The 19,412-nt window shown below is 52.8% G+C and overlaps 1 protein-coding gene across 1 annotated transcript; it reads right to left on the reverse strand.

Annotated features, from left to right (window-relative positions):
- Positions 1-10,461: 10,461 nt before the first annotated feature.
- On the reverse strand, positions 10,462-11,397 carry LOC309685482 (olfactory receptor 14I1-like; the record flags this gene model as incomplete). Its single annotated transcript, XM_082501245.1, has 1 exon — positions 10,462-11,397. The coding sequence occupies one exon, from the start codon at positions 11,395-11,397 to the stop codon at positions 10,462-10,464; it is 936 nt and encodes a 311-aa protein (XP_082357371.1).
- Positions 11,398-19,412: the final 8,015 nt, after the last annotated feature.

Consider the following 19,412-nt stretch of genomic DNA (forward strand, 5'->3'; position numbering starts at 1 on the left):
TTGCTGTGTCTGGGCACGGGGACCTGTCCAAGGAGGAAAAGGCAGTGACAAACTGGGAGAGACTTCTCTGAGGAAATCCCAATGCCATTCCTCACAGAAATCCCCCTCCCACAGCTGAATGAGGAATGACCCAGCTCATTCCCAACCCCACAAACTCAATGACACATTCCCTTCAGGTAAAATACTACTTCGTCACCTACTTTCCATGAGGGCACCTCTGGGGCAGGACTCCCAGAGTCAGAGACAGAAGAGAAGCTGACCTGCACCCCCCTCCCCAACTCCTTAGATGCAGAGTTCAACAGAGGGGTGGGGAAACGAGGAGAAATGCGCCTGTGCTCTGAAAAAAGGAAGCGAGGAGAGGGAGTCAGACAGGCGTGCAGTGAAGCCTTCTCCTCAGTGACAGTGTCTCCAGACAGAGACACTGCAGGGCACTTGTTTTTATGTTGTGCATCACTTCTAGGACACAAACACTTCTCCTGGACTGGAGGTGCAGCTGCCGAGAAGGCATCTCGGGCTCTGGACCCTGTGGCTGTGGGGCGGGCGGGAGAGGAGAGCAGAGGCTTGCTACGGAGAAGTTGTCTGAAGGTCAGGGTATGGCGGGAGGTGCCAGGATCCCCCCTGCCTGGGCATGTCTGGCAGCAGCTCCCTCTCTGTCCCTGCCTGTGTCTGGGCTGCCAGGAGCTGCCCCTGCCTGGAGCTGCTTCTCTGCCCCCGGGTCTCCTCCCTGCCAGTGCCCCAGAGCCCATCCCACCCGCTGTGTGCTCAGCTCTGCCCTGCAGACCCCTCCTGGCAGCACAGCGCTGCCCGGGGGCATCTCTGGGTGTGTGGGGGCTCAGGAGGGGTTCAGGGAAGTGCTATCGAGAACGGGGGTCTCTGTGCCTTCTCCACAAAGGAGAAATCCACTCCCACCTCCCACTGCCCACCCAGCAGCTGAGAGGAGAAATCCCACAGCACAGACTTGTTCCCTTTCAGGGGTAAGGTGCCTCGATGTCCTTCTTCAAAAGGACTCTGTGCAAATGTCCTGGGAGTGATGGGGATCCGGGAGCAGCCCTGACCCACACAGGTCCATCTCAGCAACAGAAGGCATCTGCCTTGCTGGCAGTCACTCCTTCCACCCACTGCTTCTCCCCACAGAAGCTCCGTGGGAACTCCCCGGGCAGGCGCAGAGCTGACCCTGGCAAAGTCCCTGCCCCGGCACACAGCCCCGGGGTGCAGGGACCCTGCTGGCAAGGACAGCCCTGCCCACCGCTGCCTGCACACCCCTACGCACACCTCCACCACCATCCCCAGCAGAAGGCAGCCCTCGGGCCCTGTCCCTCTCACCGGGCAGCAGGGAAGCCCTGCTCTGGAGCACATCCTCCTCCTCTACAGCACAGAAACTGAGAGAGTCCTCCTGACAGAGCCCAGCAGCTCTCAGATGGACCAGCTTGAGGAGATCCCTCCAGGAACTGGAGCTGCATTTCCAGGCACCCTGCGACTTACCACACAGAGGCTGGTGAAGATTTCTGCCCCAGTGAGCTCTCACCACCCCCCACTCCCAACTGCCTTTAAGCTCTCTCTGCCTCGCAGGTCTCCCCTCTCTGCCTGCAGGCAGTGCCCCCAGCCCTGCTCCTGGGCAGAGCTGTCTCTCTGCAGCGCTGCCTGCTTGCCAGGAGCTCCCTCCGGCCCAGCAGCTTGGCCAAGCTCAGCAGCAGAGGTCCAGCCCACTCTGGCACTCTCTCTGTCCCCTCTGGGCTCCCTGAAGGTGTCCCTGGGGCTCCAGGGGAACCGCCTGTGAAAAAGGCTGATGCAATCTCTGATGTTCCCTGCCTCAGCTGTGCAGAGACACTTACTTCCAGCAGTGTTATTTCTCCCAGCAGAAGAAGAGCTGGCCATGAGTACACCCTCCTCTTGTCCCATCAGTATCACACACGGGGTCTTGGACTCTTGGTAACAGGATTCCTTATGGCAAGTCACCGCTTGCCTTGTGCCACAGCTGGGGGGCTTCAGCCCAAACGTGCAGCAATGATCTCAGCCAGGGGCACAGACAGGACGAGCTGGAGCCGTTCCTGTGGCAGACAGAGCTGTGACATGGTGGCAGAGCTCAGTCCAGCTGGTCTTCAAGGACAGCCTCCTCCAAGCTCTGCTATAGTCCACATCGCAATTCAATCTAACCCTGAAAGGCAATTCAAGGGCACCAGAATGAGTGCTTACTCCTTCAGGAAGTGTTCAAGGAGAAACAAAGCCACTGTGTGGCCACTGCTGAGTTTCATAGAGCAGGTGGAGCTATATCGGAGATTCTCTACATCCTCTTTGCTTCAGTCTGCCCCAGCAAGGTCTCCCAGAGCTCTGAGACTCGGGGCAGGAATCTGGAGGAACGCCACCAGCAGTGGATTGTTCCCAAGTCACCTTAACTAAAACAATCCTTACCAGTCTATGGGACAGGAGGGGTGGCAGCTGAGGGAGATGACAGGGTAAGCCAATGTGCCAGCGTGTCCAATGACACTCCGTAATCATTGAAAGGCCATGGAGGTTGAGGGAGGGAACACAGAGGGACATAGACAGGCCAGAGGGATGGGCCAAAAGTAATATCATGATGTCCGATAAAGAGAACTCTGAAGTCCTGCCCTTGAGGTGCACTAACCCCGTGCAATGACAGAGGGCAGGGGCGGTGTGGCTGGGTGGCAGCTTTGCGGGAAAGGCTCTCGTGGTCCTTCAGTTTCATTAGGCAAAACAGGAGCCAGGGGCAAAGAAGGCCAACAGCATCCTTTGCTTCTCTTTCCATTCCCTGAAATCCCGAGTGCTTCTCTTTTATTCTCCTAATACCCTCCCAAAAGAACAGCCCACCTGTGCTGGTTTGAGGCGAAACAGAACTCATTTTCTGTTCAGTAATTTGACTTTGCAGCCAAGCCTCCTCGAACTAACTGAACTCTCTAAAATTTAATACATATTGTCCATAAGATGTTGGCTCTCAGAGTGACAAAACCTGATTATTTATAATTTATGCCAAGGCATGGTATGCAGAGAGGCTCTTGCTTAGACTTTTTGCTATAACAACCAAGGGCAGCTCACTTTGTTATATGCCCCATTGGAGGGTCGGAAGCGGTAAAGTGTAGAGGGGATGCACCTTTGGATAGGATCAGAGAGGACAGGTAACCCAAAACTGACTAACTTATCTAAACTGACAAGTCCTTTCTGTCTCTCCCTCCTCTCCTTGGAAAGAGAGGTGAGGGAGAGCATCTGTCGTTTGTCGCAGTGGCCAGGCCGGCCCAAACCACAACAAGGGTGAAGGAACTGCACTGTTGGACTGAAGGCAGTCCTTGCTCCTGCACACAGAATTCCAGCCACAAATAACTTCATGTTCATTTAAGATTTGGTTGGCTGCCCCGAGGAATTGTCCCTGACACACCCTTGGCTGGGCTCAAGCAGCATCTTGTCTGGGAAGCTCTCCTAATGAACAGCCTCATCCCAACTTCATTGCGTGGTCTGTAAATGGAGAGGCAAGCCCTGCAGTCAAAGTGGAAGGTTTGTGGGTGATGGTGGTGACTGAAATGACCCACAATGCACCTTTGGTGTGGCTTTCTGGGTGCTCAAAACCAATGGACCTCTGAAGGAAAGTCAATCTGGAATTGGAGCTTACGGAAAACACATTTAAAACTCTTTTCTGCTGAGTCGCTTGGAGCAGCAAAATTCCTGTTAGTGTTTGCCTGTGTAAAGGCTGTATGGGAAGTGCACAGCATAAAACAGACCATGCAGCTTGAGCTAAAATATACGTTAAGGAGGAAAAGGATGTTACAAACTCAATAAGCAGGTGATTGAACCAGGGCAATGCCCTAGGAGATCCCACTGTCTTAAAGTAGCAGATCCTACTTCTCCAGCCTGTCAAGTTTACGTTAGTCATTGCAAAGTGAAAAAGGAAGCCGGTGCCATTGGAACCCTGTGGTGTGCCATGTATGATTCACAGGATCTCCTGAGCGAAATGGATGATGAGGTAAAGAAAGTGCAAAAAAAACCCCATCTGTAAATTGAAGGAGGAGGAATTTCCCAAAATAAAGACAATCATCTTAATCAAAATTTGAGAGGAAGATCTCAGGGTAAACAGATATAGACCCTGGTTACAAATTAAACAGCTGGACTTGGAAGTTGGACAAGCACAAGATTTAGAAAGAGAACTAAAGGTTTTAGAAACTGAGCTACAGAAAGCTGGAACAGCAGCTCAGCTTCCAGCAGAGTAATATATAGCCATGAACAGAAGTCACAACCAATGCAGTGCACTCCCCTCAGTCTGGGAATTCAAGAGTATGTCTAGGACAAGATCCATAGGGTCTACTCGGAAGGCCCAGGTTCCTGTGGGCTGGCACCAGGGGTTCTGGAGTGCTTGCCAGCAGATTCTTGGGGATAACCCACATCTGAAGTGGCCATTGGGAATAGGAGAAACTTGGCCCTATTATTAGCGGACACATGATCATGCACGGACCCTCTTCATGTATGGCAAACTCAGGCTGAATAACTCCAGAGTAGAGTCACTTTGAGTGGCTATGAGAGAGCCCATCGTCTTGACCCAAGGTGGGAAAATGTCATCTTCCAAGCTGGGCAATGAAAGGGATTAATGTGAAAAGACCCATCAGGTGAACCTGCATCGTAAGGGAAAACAAATTTTCCTTGTCTAACACAGACAGAAGCCCCCCCTTGCAAAACCAACGTAATGGCCACCACTGCCAATCTGCTGCTTTAACTGTTCCACACCATAGAGTCTGATCTCAGCACTGACTTTATCACAATAATTATGCATGAGCTCTGCAAAGCCTAAACATAAGATGTGCTGCCCTGTCTCTGGCAACCAGTGGGGCAGAGGAGAGGGAAAAGCCAGTAACGGGGTTTGGATGTTGAAGGTGGGGTCCAGCAGAAATGAGGAGTCAAGGGAGTGGATGGGGAGAGATAGGCAAAGGTGAGACAAGTTCTGATCTTGATTGTGGGGCCACTACTGTTGTAGGAGCATGACTGGCTGGCAGCTGGCCCCAGCAGTTTGGGGACAAGAGGTTTATCACAAAACCGCTCTTCCCAGCAGAGCCAAGATAGGGGCAGAGGGAAAGGGGAGTGGCAGGCCAGGGGGAGATGGCTGGCATGGTGATGATTCTGAGGGCACTTCCACAGCAGCAGCCTGGTTGGCCCTCAGGAGACATGCTGGCCAGCATGCAGGCTGAGGTCATCCAGCGCATCAGAGACCCCACCCAAGAGGAATTCCGTCCTTGGGGAGGGGAGGGGGTGAGGCAGGTGGAAGAGGCCCACCTGGGTTCTGATCCTGGGGGCACCTCTGTTACAGCAACCTGACCAACCATGGCAGACAGAAGGGCAGGCAGGGCTCATGGCCACCTGGCTCAGGACGAGCCCTGACACTGGGGCACTGACATCTTCTCCTTATCTCCAGGTTGAACATCCCCTCTTACACCCAACACTCATCTTTCATCCTCTTAATATGCACTATGGTGGAGATCCTATCTCAGCATTTTTTTTGACCTCCTCCTAGGTTCTGACAGGCTGCAAGGAGGTCCCCCTAAGCCTTCTTTCTGCTCTTGACCTTCCTTGCAACCACTGGCTCAAGGGGAGCTTTGCCTTCCTAAAAACAATGACGTCAACAGAGATAAGTTTCTTCCTTGTAAAGTCCTTGCTGTCACCTCCGGGCAGCTGCTTCATGGCCCCTGTCAGAGCCAGCCTCGTCCCTCTACTCACCCAGCCTCCCTGCCCCACAAATGCATTATCACCATGGGAAGACCCGTGGTGCACGAAGAGGTTTCTAGGTCAATCAAAACCACAGTCAGTGGAGAAAGGGAAACAAGGGTGGGCTCTTTGTGTGCTGTATTATGTTAGTGTAAGATATCTACCCATATAGACACACAGCAAAAACGGATCCTTCCAAGAGCTGGTCTGACACCTTCCATGTATCCAGAACCTGGCCCCAGGATCCCCTCGTCCCCCTGATCCCCCCAGGCACAGACAAGCACACGCTCACGCAAATGGCTCTCTCCAGCACAGAGTCACAGAACCATTGAGGTCAGGAGCCAGTCAGCGTCCACCTTCTCTGGGCTGCCCCTTCATGCTTCATTTTAGTCAGGACCTCCTTTCTCACCCATGCCAGGCTCCTGCCAGCTTTGACAGACTTCCTGTATGATGGGGTGGACTGTTCTGGAGCTGCAAGAGTCCATCCTTGACTAGCAAAGAGCTCTCTGCCCCCCTCTTCTCCGCATGGCACTATCCCATGGGATTCTTCTGATCAGGTCCCTCAGAAGGCCAAAGCCTGCTCTCCTGAAGTCCTGCTCTTGGCCTTGTTCCCTTTTTTCAGGAGCCTCAACTCTACCTTCTCATCCCTGACTGTGACATCCCTGTGACATCTGACAGTGGGAGATGGGGATTTTTTTCCTCCACTCTGGAGCAGGCACGGAGACCCCAGTTCTCGTTAGCATTTGTCTGAGCCTCTTCTTAGCCCTTGGCACGCAGAGATGTCCCTGGGCAGTGCCCTGCTGCCAGGAGGGATCTGCAGGGCAGAGCTGAGCACACAGCGGGAGAGATGAGGTCAGCGAGCACTGGCAGGGAGATGTTGGGACAGAGAAACAGCTCCCGGCAGGGACAGCTCCAGGCAGCCCAGACGTGGGCAGGGAGTCGGAGGGACCTGCTCCCACAAACACCTTGGGAGAGGGGACTTGGGCACCCTCCCTGCCATCCCCTGCAGTGCAGACACCCACTCTGAAGGAACGCCCTGGTCTCCTCTTCCACCCAGCAGAGCCCAAAGTTACAGTTACTGCAGCGTACATATTATTCTCTTTAACTTTTAATACATGAAAAAGGAAGAGGAAAACACCCACGAGTACCCATTTTAAAGAAAAGATTGTTGTAAGAGTGTCACAGAACGACTGGCAGGAGGGGCGGGGATGGGGGGAATTTAATGTTTAAGGAATGAAAACACGTTACAGGTCTTTCTGTTTCTGAGAAGTCCCATCCCCAAGTCTTTAATCACATTCAAATTTATCAAGACGGCGATTACCAAACTGAAATATCATACTGGGTAATATGAAACCATTATGATCTCTGAGAATCAGGCACCTTTGACTAGATTTAAAAGAATTTAAGACTTCTCTAAGAACATTGCTTACATATAGTCACCATAAATGTTCTACCGTAAAACTTCAGTACTGCCCTGATATGGTTAACTCGTAGTACCAGGGAAAAAATTACAGTTAGAAATGAATGATGAAATGGTGCTCAGTAGCACCTGAATGACAATTTCTTTGGTGTAGAAAAGAAGTCACATTAAAAAGAGATTCCAAATTGTCATTTAGATAGGGAGACAACTCCTGTGCAAGATGGCTTTCAAGGGCCTGCGTAGATTATACCTCACAGATACACTCTTGATCCAAAAGGTTGCTGGTGAGCAGTTTCTGCAACTGCCGCAAAACCAGTTCTCCAATGCAGTGGAGTAAAACAAGTTGAAGACAACATTAAGTCGCCCAAACCACTTTTTCCTCAAATTGCCCTTCCGTTCTGTTTCTGTCCCTTTCAGCGCTCTCCAGCAGCTTTCAAAGACATCTGGCAAGTTTGTTCTTATAAGATATCCTCCCACATTTCCTCATCGTTTTACCTGGCTGAGCCCAGCGCGGCCTCTGCTCCCTCTCTGGCACGCAGTGCTGCCAGGCCTGACCGGTCACTATGGCCACGGGGACACGGCACGCCACCCCCGCCCCCCCACGCCTCACATGCATTGTGACAAAAGGCCTGTCGCCGCCCCAGGCCGCTGCTGTCCCTGCTGTCCTGTGACCTGTCTCAAATGGGTCTCCTGTCCCCCCAAGTCTCTGGGGTCCCTCCTGTCCCCCCTGGGGCCTTCATCACCCGGCGTCACCTCCCGGCAGCCCCTGGGCCAGTGCTGGCTCTCCCCACAGCGCAGGGCCCATCCTGCCACCCCCTATGCCTCTCAGCACCTGCTGGCCCTCCTGTCACCCCCTGGGCTGTCACCCCCTGGGCTGTCACCCCCGCTGTCCCTTCCTCTCCGCAGCCAGCTGGGGCAGATGCAGCGGGCTTTGCCCTGGGGCACCCAACTGCCCACGCTGCAGGGCCAGCCAAGGCAGGGGACATCTTGGGGACTCTGAGAGCACCTTGGGGCTCGGACAGAGAGTTCAGCCAAAGAGGCCAATGACCACCTCTGTTTATTGCCATGAACCAATGCACTTCCCAACCGCGGCACACACACAGTTGCTGCTTGAACTCTGCGGAGGAGGACGAAGGAGTCAGGAATGAACCGTTAGCATCAGGATGTGCCCCAGGAGACCATTTCTTGCTCTCTCAATCACCACAGCTGCTGCTGACACAGCCCTAGCGCATGGAATCCTGCCTTGAATGACGAGGTCTAGCTCTGCTGGTTGATATGCTGAAGCTTGCAGACGTTTCTGGGAACACTGCTGATTTCTCAGCCTTCCTTCCTAGGAAAGATGCTGCAGCCCCTTAAATCAGCTTTGGGGCCCTTTGCTGGAAGTCCTTTAGGAGGTCAAGAGCTTCCTTGCACTGGGGAGCCGAGCACTGGACACAGTACTGCGGATGTGACCTCACCAGTGCTGAGGAGAAGAGATAGGTCACATCCCTCCAGCTGAAGACAATGCTTTTCCTAACACAGCCCAGGAACCTCTTGGCCTTTGCTGCAGCAGTGCATTGATTTTGGATGCTTGTGCAATGCCTCACACAACTGTGGCCTGGGTACTCATAGACAACACATACCTCATCATTTCCATAGTGTCAGTGTCAGTGTGTGTGCCTTCTGAAACCATGCACGTGCTAACAAGCAATGGGATTTGGGTGAGTGACGTGTTTGTACAGTGAATATGAACTACAAATTCATAGAATCATAGAATGATAAAATCATAGAATTGTCTAGGTTGGAAGAGACCCTTGGGATCATCGAGTCCAACCATCTACCCTACTCTACAAAGTTCTCCCCTACACCATATTCCCCAACACCATATCTAAACATCCCTTAAACACACCCAGGGATGGTGACTCAACCACCTCCCTGGGCAGTCTATTCCAATGCCCGAACTTGTGACCTTCATACCCCTGCGAAGGCAGAATTTCAAAAGTTTCAAGCAAAGTCTTAACTGTCAACAATGTTGAGTTTATTTTATTTTTAACTAAGACAAAGCTAGACTTTCTTTTTTTTAAAATACATCCCCTGTGTCCCCCCTTCCACTCTTCCTCGCCCAGCAAGACTGCAACCTGCTGCCTCCTGTTCTGCGGGTCGTGAGCCATCCATTGCAGAATGGCCTTGAACATGGCCCCTTCTTTCCCACTGAGATCCTCCTTCTGCAGGACGCGCTGGAGCTCGTTGACGGAGAGCTCCAGAAACTCTCTCGATACCCTGGTCACCCTTTCCAAGTGATGGGGGATGAACGCGTGGGCTGCTTCTCGCAGGTCAGGACAGTAGTAATACTCGGTGAATCTCCAGAGGCCGACGCAGTTCTCCAAGCACAGCTGGGACTTTAAGAACTCGCAGCACAGTCTGACGATGCCCATGACGTTGAACTGGTCGGCCGCTATCAGCAAACGTTCAACGTTGTCGGCCGTGACCGGTACTGTGCCGGTGTAGGCGTACTTGGTAATGAGCCGCATCATTTCAGGTGAAGTGCCAAGGATTTTATAGACGACCTTCCCGGCATTGCTCCAGCGGGTGGAAAAAAAAGCCCTGAAAAAAGAAAAGCAGCGCTGGGGGAAAAGCATCTTTGCTGCGTTAAACCCAGACCCCGTTATCCCCTGTGCCTCCTTCCCAGGGCACCAATTTGGGCACGCGCTGTAGCCATGCTGGGAGGCCGTGGGGTTTATTAATTCATGTGTTACGAGCCGGTTGTTTTAACAAGGAGTCACCGCCTCTGTTTTAGTTGTTGCTGAATGATGCTTATACTAAGTCACGGACTTTTTCAACTTCCTGTAGAAGGTGGGGGGGCACAGACAAGACAAGCTGGCCAAAGGTATATTCCATCCCATAGATGTCATGCTCAGTATATAAATGGGAGTCAGCCTAGGGTCAGGGATCCATCATCGCTTCTCTGGACAGGCGGGGCAATTGATCATTGGGTGGTGACAGCAATTTGTGTTGCATCACTTTATCATCATCATCATCATCATCATCATCATCATCATCATCATCATCATCATCTTTTCTGTTATTATTCTATTAAACAATATTTATCTCAGCCCATGTCTTTTTTTCCTTTTTCTTCCTTTTCTCCCTATTCTACCTGGGACATTACTTTTTATTTAAGAGCTGTTATTTGTCAGGCCACATGTGGCACGGAGTTCTGCAAGGGTCAGACACAGTAGGATCAAGATTCAAGACAAGTAGTATAAACCCAGAAAAATATAAATAAGCGGGATTATCACAAGATAAAACAGCAGGCTCGTGGCCTAAAATAAACTCTGGGCAACGTGCGGAGAAGGGGCGGCAGGTTATTGTCGGTGAAACAGTGTCCATTGGGCCTGTTTCCACAGGGCATCCTTGAGCTCCTGGTTCCTCATGCTGTAGATGAGGGGGTTCACTGCTGGAGGCACCACCGAGTACAACACTGCCACCACCAGGTCCAGAGGTGGGGAGGAGATGGAGTGGGGCTTCAGGTGTGCAAACACGGCAGTGCTGACAAACAGGGAGACCACGGCCAGGTGAGGGAGGCATGTGGAAAAGGCTTTGTGCCGTCCCTGCTGTGAGGGGATCCTCAGCACAGCTCTCAAGATCTGCACATAGGACAGCACAATGAAAACAAAACACCCAAATACTAAACAGACACTAACTACAATAAGCCCAACTTCCCTGAGGTAGGAGTGTGAGCAGGAGAGCTTGAGAATGTGGGGGATTTCACAGAAGAACTGGTCGAGGGCATTGCCCTGGCACAGGGGCAGTGAAAATGTATTGGCCGTGTGCAGGAGAGAATTGAGAAACCCACTGCCCCAGGCAGCTGCTGCCATGCGGACACAAGCTGTGCTGCCCAGGAGGGTCCCGTAGTGCAGGGGATGGCAGATGGCAACGTAGCGGTCATAGGCCATGATGGTGAGAAGAGAAAACTCTGCTGAAATGAAAAAGTCAAAAAGAAAGAGTTGAGCGGCACATCCTAAGTAAGAGATGGCCCTGATGTCCCAGAGTGAATTGGCCATGGCTTTGGGGAGAGTGGTGGAGATGGATCCCAAGTCGAGGAGGGAGAGGTTGAGGAGGAAGAAGTACATGGGGGTGTGGAGGCGGTGGTTGCAGGCGATGGCGGTGATGATGAGGCCGTTTCCCAGGAGGGCAGCCAGGTAGATGCCCAGGAAGAGCCCGAAGGTCAAGAGCTGCAGCTCCCGTGTGTCTGCAAACTCCATGAGGAGGAAATGGGTGATGGAGCTGCTGTTGGACATTTGCTGCCTCTGGGCAGGGCAACCTGTTCAAGGAGGGAAACAGAGTAAGTCAATGGAGACTTCTGTAAGAAAAATGAAAGCCATTTCCCGTTGGCTCTGTCTCTGTTGCATACACTCCCTTTTCATTTTCCAGGAGACCTTCCTCACGTCCGTGGCTGGAGCTCTGATTGGCGTTGGCTGCCTCTGCCGTGAGGAGCAGGGCGCTGCCCAGTGGCTGCCGAGGGGTCAGCCCTGCTGAGCAGCAGGGAGTTCATAGGGAGGGTGGTGGCAGGAGCCAGTCCTGGTGTTCTGCTTTGGCTGAGGAACCCACACCTAATGCAGATGGGCTTTTCAACATCTCAGCACTTCTGCTGCCCTCCAGGGGAACAGAGTGAGTGCTGTGAGACATGAGGATTGCCTGGGGCAGAGAGCAGAGTCAAGGGAGATGGTTTTCCCCTCCATCTTGCACTGTCATGAGATGGAGGGGGATTCCCCTCTTCTATTATGCCATCAGACAGTGATGAGAGCAGAAGGATCCATCTCAGACCATGAAATGTCTCACCCTTTCTCAAGGTCTCAGCAGCCCACCTCTAGCCAAGGACACCCACGGCTCATTTCACCCACCCAACAGCATTTCCTCAGTCACAGGGTCTCTGTTTCTCTGTGGGGCTTTCCGATAACACAAAGGTGCTATGGGACAGGTTGGCATCCTGGAGGGCAGCTCACAGCTTCCGGACACCCAAAGGACATACCCAATTTATGGGATCTCAGTGATAGAAAATGGACTCCTTCCCCACCCGCACAACCTGCATTGCCCACAGCCCCACAAGTCAGAAGAAAACTTTGACACTGGTTCCCATGGACACACCGGCAGGAGTGGATGAACAAGATCAGTGTGGGACTCTGCAGCTGAAATTCCCATCCCCAGGGAGGCTGACAGCAATAAAAAGATAACTTTAAAGGAGATTCGTGGAGAAACCAGGAGAAATCCCATGAGGGTCTGTCTGGGAGAGTCACGGGGAGAGGCAGCCGGGCACTCAGGACAGCGTTACCCTCACCCTGCTGGGCACGCCACCACCCAGACACTGATCATGCAGGATAGGTGCCCTCAGTCCCACCGCTGGGCAGCAGCAATGGGGCACGTGGCAGGAGGGATGCCCCTCGCCTCTCCTGCTGCTCTGCCGGGCACAGAGCTGACTCCCACCCCAGAGCCCATGGCCGTGAGGGCTGAGGGCTGTGCTGGGTGGCTCAGGGAAAGCATCTGCACTGCAGGGGTGGCTGGAGGTGCCCCTATCTCCCCTGCAGCAGGGCTTCCAGGAGCAGCTCCCTCCTTCCCTGCCCATCTCCACTGCCTGGAGCTCTCCCTGCCAGCAGCCTTTTCCCTGCCCCCACGTCTCTTCCCTGCCAGTGCTCGCAGACCCCATGGCAGCCCCCGTGTGCCCAGCTCTGCCCTGCAGCCTCTGTGTGGTCTGCAGGTGCCACAGACCCTGGTGAGACTGGCAAGGGGATGCTGGTGCTGTCTGTAGCCCCCAGAGCTGGAAACCAAAGACACAGACTCAGGAAAGCTCCTTATCTCTACATGAACCCTCCTTTGATCTTTCATTTGAAAGTCCTCTTGGACATGTGCCACTGCCCACCCAGCACCACAAGAGAAGAAACAGCAAAAGAAATTTAACTTCATATTAAGGGAACTCCATCTTGAAAAGTCCCTCCAGGAATGACCAGAGGTCATCTGGAGGTGTAAAGAGCCCTGACCCACACAGCACCCTCTTCAAAGCAGAAGGACATTGCCCAGCCAGGGGTCACTCCTTCCACCCACAGCTTCTCCCCACAGAAGCTACGTGGGAGCTCTCTGGGCAGGCGGAGAGCTGACCCTGGCAGGCGGCAGAGTCCCTGCCCCGGCACACAGCCCCCGGGGTGCAGGGACCCTGCTGGCAAGGACAGCCCTGCACACCCCTGCCTGCACACCCACCTTCACAGCCCTTTGACCATTCCTGGGAGAAGGCAGCCGTCATGCTCGTGCCTCTGATGGTGAAGCAGGGAAGCCCCAATCTAGAGAATGTCCTCTTCTTCCACAGCAGAGAAGTTGTGAGCGTCCTCCTGAAAGATCCCACGGGCTGTGGGAGGTGCCAGCTGTTGGAGATCTCTCCAGCTACTGCAGCTGCTCTGCTTTGGGAAGACTTCTCCCCCACTCACCCTCAGCATCCTCCCTCTCCAGACTGCCTTCAACCTCTCTCTGCCTCCCTGCTCTGCCCTTGCTGCCTGCAGGCAGTGCCCTCAGCCCTGCTGCGCTGTGCAGAGGAGCTGCTCCTGGGCAGAGCTGTCTCTCTGCAGCGCGGCCCGCTTGCCAGGACCTCCCTCCGTCCCAGCAGCCCGGCCCAGCTCAGCAGCAGAGGACCACTGGGCCTTTCTCTGCCTCCTCCCCGCACTGCCCCAATCCCTCGAGGTGTCCCTGCGCCTCCAGGGCTGACAGCTCCTCCAAGGCAGCGGGGTCTCTCCTGGGGAGCAGAGTTTGAAGCACAAAGAAGTCATCACCGACTGTCCCTCTCTGAACCCTGGATGGACTGATTCCTGTGGTGGGAAGGAATCTCTGCTCTGCCAGGGTGTGTGGACCTACAGGAGGCATCAATGTTCAGAGTTCCTCAGCAGTATTCTTGAGGCCGGAGGGACATTCAGCTTCTCCAGTGCACCCCACAGACCCACCAGAGGGGGGATTCCTCTTGCCTCAGCTCAGCTGCCCTAAATTGCTGTGAGCTCCTCCTCTGAGGTGCCCTGTGAGCAATGGAGACAGAGGCCAGGAGGGAGCTTTTCCAATGCAAACAGTGGGTGACGTCTGAGGTGCCAGAGGTGGTTCAGGACACGTGCAGGGAACTGCAAGCTCTAATGGAGCAATTGTGAGAGACAGGGCAGCATCTGCGGGCATTGTCCTGGATGCTGGTGGGGAATCTCTTTCGCCAGAAGAAAACATAGAAGACCACAGAATCACAGGATCGCAGTATGGTAGGGGTTGGAAGGAACCCTCAGAGATAGTCTAGTGCAACCCCCCTGCCAAAGTAGGGTCACCTTCAGCAGGTTGGACAGGAATGAAGCCAGGCAGCTTTTGAATATCTCCACAGAAGGAGACTCCACAGCCTCTCTGGACAGCCTCTTCCAGTGCTTTGGTGCCTTCAAAGTAAATGCATTTTTCCTTGTGTTCAGATGGAATTTCCTGTGTTCCAGTTTGTGCCCATTTCCCCTTGTTCTGTCACTGGGCAGCATAGAAAAGAGACTGCCCCCATCCTCTTGACACCCTCCCTTTAGATATTGATAAGCATTGAGGAGATCCCCTCTCAGCCTTCTCTTCTCCATGTCAACAGACGCAGCTCTCTCAGCTGTTTCTCATAAGAGAGGTGCTCCAGTCCCCTGAACATCTTTGTAGCCCTCTACTGGACTCTCTCCAGCAGTTCCCTGTGTTTCTTGCACTGGTGTACCTAGAACTGGCCACACTACTCCAGATTCAGCCTCAGCAGGGCAGAGCAGAGGGGAAGGATGACCCCCCTTCACCTGCTGGCCATGCTCTTTTGTAATTCACCCAAGGAGACTATAGGCCTTCTTGGCCAACAGGGCACATTGCTGGCTTATGGTCAAATTATTGTCTACCAGGACTCCCAGGTCCCTCTCAGCAAACTGCTTTGCAGCAGGTGAACCCCAAACCTTTACTGGTGCATGGGGTTTTTCCTCCACAGGGGCAGGACCCTACACTTGCCCTCGTTGAACTTCATTATGTTCCTCTCCACCCAACTCTCCAGCCTTTCCAGGTCTCACTGACCAGCCTGCCATTTCCTGGGTACTCCTTCTTGCCCTTTTTGAAGACTGGCGTGACTTTGGCTTTCCTCCAGTCCTCAGGCACCTCTCCTGTCCCCCTGACCTTTCAAAGATGATGTAGAGCGCCTTTGTAATAACATCTGCCAGGTCCCTCAACACTCCTGGGAGTGACTCATCAGGGCGCTGGGTGTCAAGTTTGCCTAAATGAACTCTAACCTGATCTTCCTCGACCAAGGGAAAGTCTTCATTTTCTCAGATTCTTTCTCTTCGCTCCTGGGTCTGGGATTGCTGAGGGCCGGCCTTAGCAGTAAAGACTGAAGCAAAGAAGGTATCAGTAATTCTGCCTTCTCTGCATCTTCCGTCACCAGGGCACCCACCTCATTCAGTAGCAGGCCCACATTTTCCCTGGTCTGCCTTTTACTACTGATGCACTTGGAGAAGCCCTTCTTATTGTCCTTGACATCCCTGGCCACGTTTAATTCCAAGTGGGCTTCAGCCTTCCTCGTTGCATCCCTACGTACTCTCGCAATGTTTATATACTCCTCCTCTCCCTGAAAAAAGTGCCTCCCCAGCTCTCCTGTAGGCCCCCTTTAGGTCCTGGAAGGGTCTATAACGTCTCCTTGAAGCCTTTTCTTATGCAGGCTGAACAACCCCAACTCTTTCAGCCTGTCTTCAGAGGAGAAGCGCTCCAGCCCTCTAATCATCTTTGTGACCCTCCTCTGGACTCACTCCAACAGTTCCGTGTCCTTTTTCTGTTGGAGGCTCCAGAGCTGGATGCAGTACTCCAGGTGGAGTCTCACAAGAGTAGAGTAGAGGGGAAGAATCACCTCCCTCGACCTGCTGGCCATGCTGCTTTTAATGAAGCTCAGGATGTGCTTGGCTTTCTGGGCTGCAGGCACACATTTCTGGCTCATGTTGAGTTTATCCACCAACACCTCCAAGTCCTTCTCCTCAGGGCTTCTCTCTATCCATTCTGCACCCAACCTGTATTTTTGCTTTGGTTGATTTCCTCTTGCAACTCTAAACTTCAAACATTTTTGGTGTTGTTATTCTCTTTGCTTGGTTTTGTCTTGTTTTAATAAGTGATTTCTCAGTGATTTTGTGTGCTGCCTTTGTTTGCAAAGGCAAGTGATCATAAATTTGGGGTGGGATGCAGTTTCAAGGATGTGGGAGCGCGGTGCCAGTGTAGCTGCCTGAGGCCCTCTGCCCAGTCTCCAGCTGCAGCTTCCAGGGGCTCTGGTCTCCAGCAGCTCCTCTGGGACAGTGGCCAGGCCCAGGCATGTGCTTCAGAGACACAGGGCCCTCTGGAGTCACCACTGGGTACCGATGGTCAGGCAGCAGAGCGCTGCCTGGAAGCCTGAGAAATATTAACATGCATATGAGCATGACCTCATCACCTTAACAAGTGAATAATCGTAATAAATATCAGTGTTTTCCCATAAGATCAAATGAGTTTATTTTATAGGAAGAGGAGAGCTATTGATCTTCCCCCGTACTTGCATTGTCAGGACTCCCTCTTTCAGGCTCCGCATTTAATCTTCCTCATCTTTCACATATTTCCTAACTAAACTGACCATGTCTGAAGGCACCTTTCCAGCAGTGCATCTGCACAGAAGCACTTGCGATTGCTCTCTACATTTCCCTTCCCCTTCCTCTTTCACCATTCAGACACCTCTCAACAATCCAGTTGTGGCTTTGAGCTTCAGGCACTTAAAAGCTGGCCTATCTTTCAGTAGTCTAATTCTGTTATTAGCAAACTCTTTAATTGTGCTTATTTTGTAATTTCCCATCTGTCTGAAACATGTATTGCATGTCTTCATCTGTGGAAATATCCAAACCCACCTAGACAAGCCCTGAAAAAGCTGATCTAGCTGAGCCTGTCTCAGCTGGAGGGCTGGACTAGGTGATATCTAGAGGTCTCTTCCAAACTCCATATTTCTGTGATTTTGTGAGTATAAAGGAGAGAAGTAAGACTGAAGGAAATTAACAACACGTAGCCTGTACCAGAAATAGGGTGAGATCCTGTGGAGAGGACCCATGCCGGGAAGGGTAAAAGTGTAAAGAGGAAGGAGATGCAGAGGTTCTGTGCTGACCATAACCCCCCATTCACCACCCCCACCCCCCACATGTCTCAGAGTCAGGGTGGGTAGAAGAATTGGGAATGATGGAGTAATCTGAGCCTGGGAAAAAGGAGTGGGGAAGGAGAATGGTCTTTAATATTTTTATTATATTATATTTTATCACTATCAAAATCCATTTTAATTGGCAATGAATTAAACTGATCATCCCCAAGTCAACTCTTCTTTGCCCCTGACAGTAATTCATAAGTGATCTCCTTGTCTTTATCTTGACTCGTGAGCTATTGCATCTTATTTTCTCCTTTTCTCCTTTTGAGTCTGGGGTGTGAAGGAGCAGCTGGGTGGGTGTCTGGCAGCTGGTCAAGGCTGACCCACCACAGGACCACCACATCAGGACGGCTGTGTCCAATCTGGGGCTCCCCAGCACAAGAAAGACCCTGACAGGAGAGAGCAAGTCCTGCAAAGGCCAGAAAGATGGGCGAGGCCTGGAGCACATTATATACAAGGAAAGGCTGAGAGAAATGTTTGTTTGTTGTTTTATCTTTCCAGAAATCTCTCAGAGCCATACACTGGAGCACAGACCCAGGCAACTTGGCGGAGTCTACAACAATGTAGATTTGCAATATCTCTCGAGACAAGGCCATGAGCACCTGATGGAGCCAGAGCTGTCTCACAACAGGCTTGGCTGAGGGACCAGCAGTGGCAAGAGCTTCTGGGATTTGGTGTGTGATGAGTGTCAGTAGGAAACTGGTTTCCTTTTTATTAATAATTGCAGTGTATTTGGGTATCACGAAGCTGAAAAGGATGGGGATGACCATGAAGCAAAGGTCCCTCCTCAGAGCTGGGCTGTACGGCCAGAGATGGAAAGCCCGGTGTGTGGAGTGGTCAGAAAGAATGCCTCTCGTGCAGCTTCCCCGGGGTGTCCAGGGAACATGGCGTAGACCGGACCCCTCTCTTCTGCACCTTTGCTGACTTGTTTGCCTCACCGTGTCACCTGGCTCTGCCCTGTGGGCACCCTGTTAGGTGCCCTCCCCCTGCACACCCAACCAGCTGAGCTCTACACGGGTGTTGTCCTCTCCCAGACACTTTCCTGCCCAGACCAGCCCAGGAGAGAAGTCCAGCCTGGGCCGGCCCTACAGAAATCCCCACCACAGGGTGCTGCAGAGCTCTGGGCACTCACCCCGCAGCCACAGCCCCTCTGAAGAGCACAGCAGGTCCCGGGGAGCAGAGAGAGGTGGTCTCAGCCTTCCTCATCAGCCCCAGGGCTGAGGGCCAGCCATAGCATGAGGAGACAGAGGCCAGTGTCTCTCACTGTCCCCTGCATTTGTCTCCAAGAGACCCTTATCACCAACTGCTGGCAGCCCCACTGAGCCAGCCCCTCTCCCCACCACAAGACTCCTGACCCAGGGGCTCCTCAGGCTTCTCCTGCGGCCCCAGCAACAGTGCAAACTGCCCTGAGCTGCTGCTTGCAGAAACAGGTCTCTTTTTTTCATTTACCTCCCCTGTGGAAGCATGGAGGTGCTCCTTTGCTCGTGTCCAGGGGTGTCCCTGTCCCCAGAGACCCTTTTCCTGGGGGACTGCGTCCATGTTGGCCTGGCTGGCCACTCCAGCTCCATCCCCATGGTCCCACAAGACCCTGAGCTGGCAGTGCTCTTCTGCAGGGTGAGTGGGCTGCGGTGCCCAAAAACCACAAGGAGACAGTCCCAGGCAGGTCCCTGTTGGTCATTCATCGTTACCATTGGAACTGGGCGCCCACACGTAAAGGCTCAGGACAGACCCATTCCCCAACACATCAGCCTGTGCCATCCACCCCTGAGGCCATGACGAACCCCAGCTCAGCAGCATGGTCTCATGGCTGCAATCTCTTCAGCCTATTCCTGACCTCAGCTTTGGAAGAAGAGCTCAAACTCCAGACACTGGGACTGAGAAAATCTACTTTTATTAGAAAGCTGTGCCATGGGAGAAAAACTCTACCATCATGAAAGACACACGTATAAGGCCTTTCAGTCAGACTGGTCAGGCTGGGTTCATGCCTCTGGAGAAGTGGAGTGGATGTAGACACTCCTGGGCAAACAGGACTATCACAGGTAAAATGCCCAAAGCACAGGAGGTTGCTGATAGGAATTCAAAATCACTTTTGAAGAGACATGGGCT

The sequence above is a fragment of the Vanellus vanellus genome, assembly GCF_965231255.1.
Source record: "Vanellus vanellus genome assembly, contig: HAP1_SCAFFOLD_76, whole genome shotgun sequence".
Lineage (NCBI taxonomy): Eukaryota > Metazoa > Chordata > Aves > Charadriiformes > Charadriidae > Vanellus > Vanellus vanellus.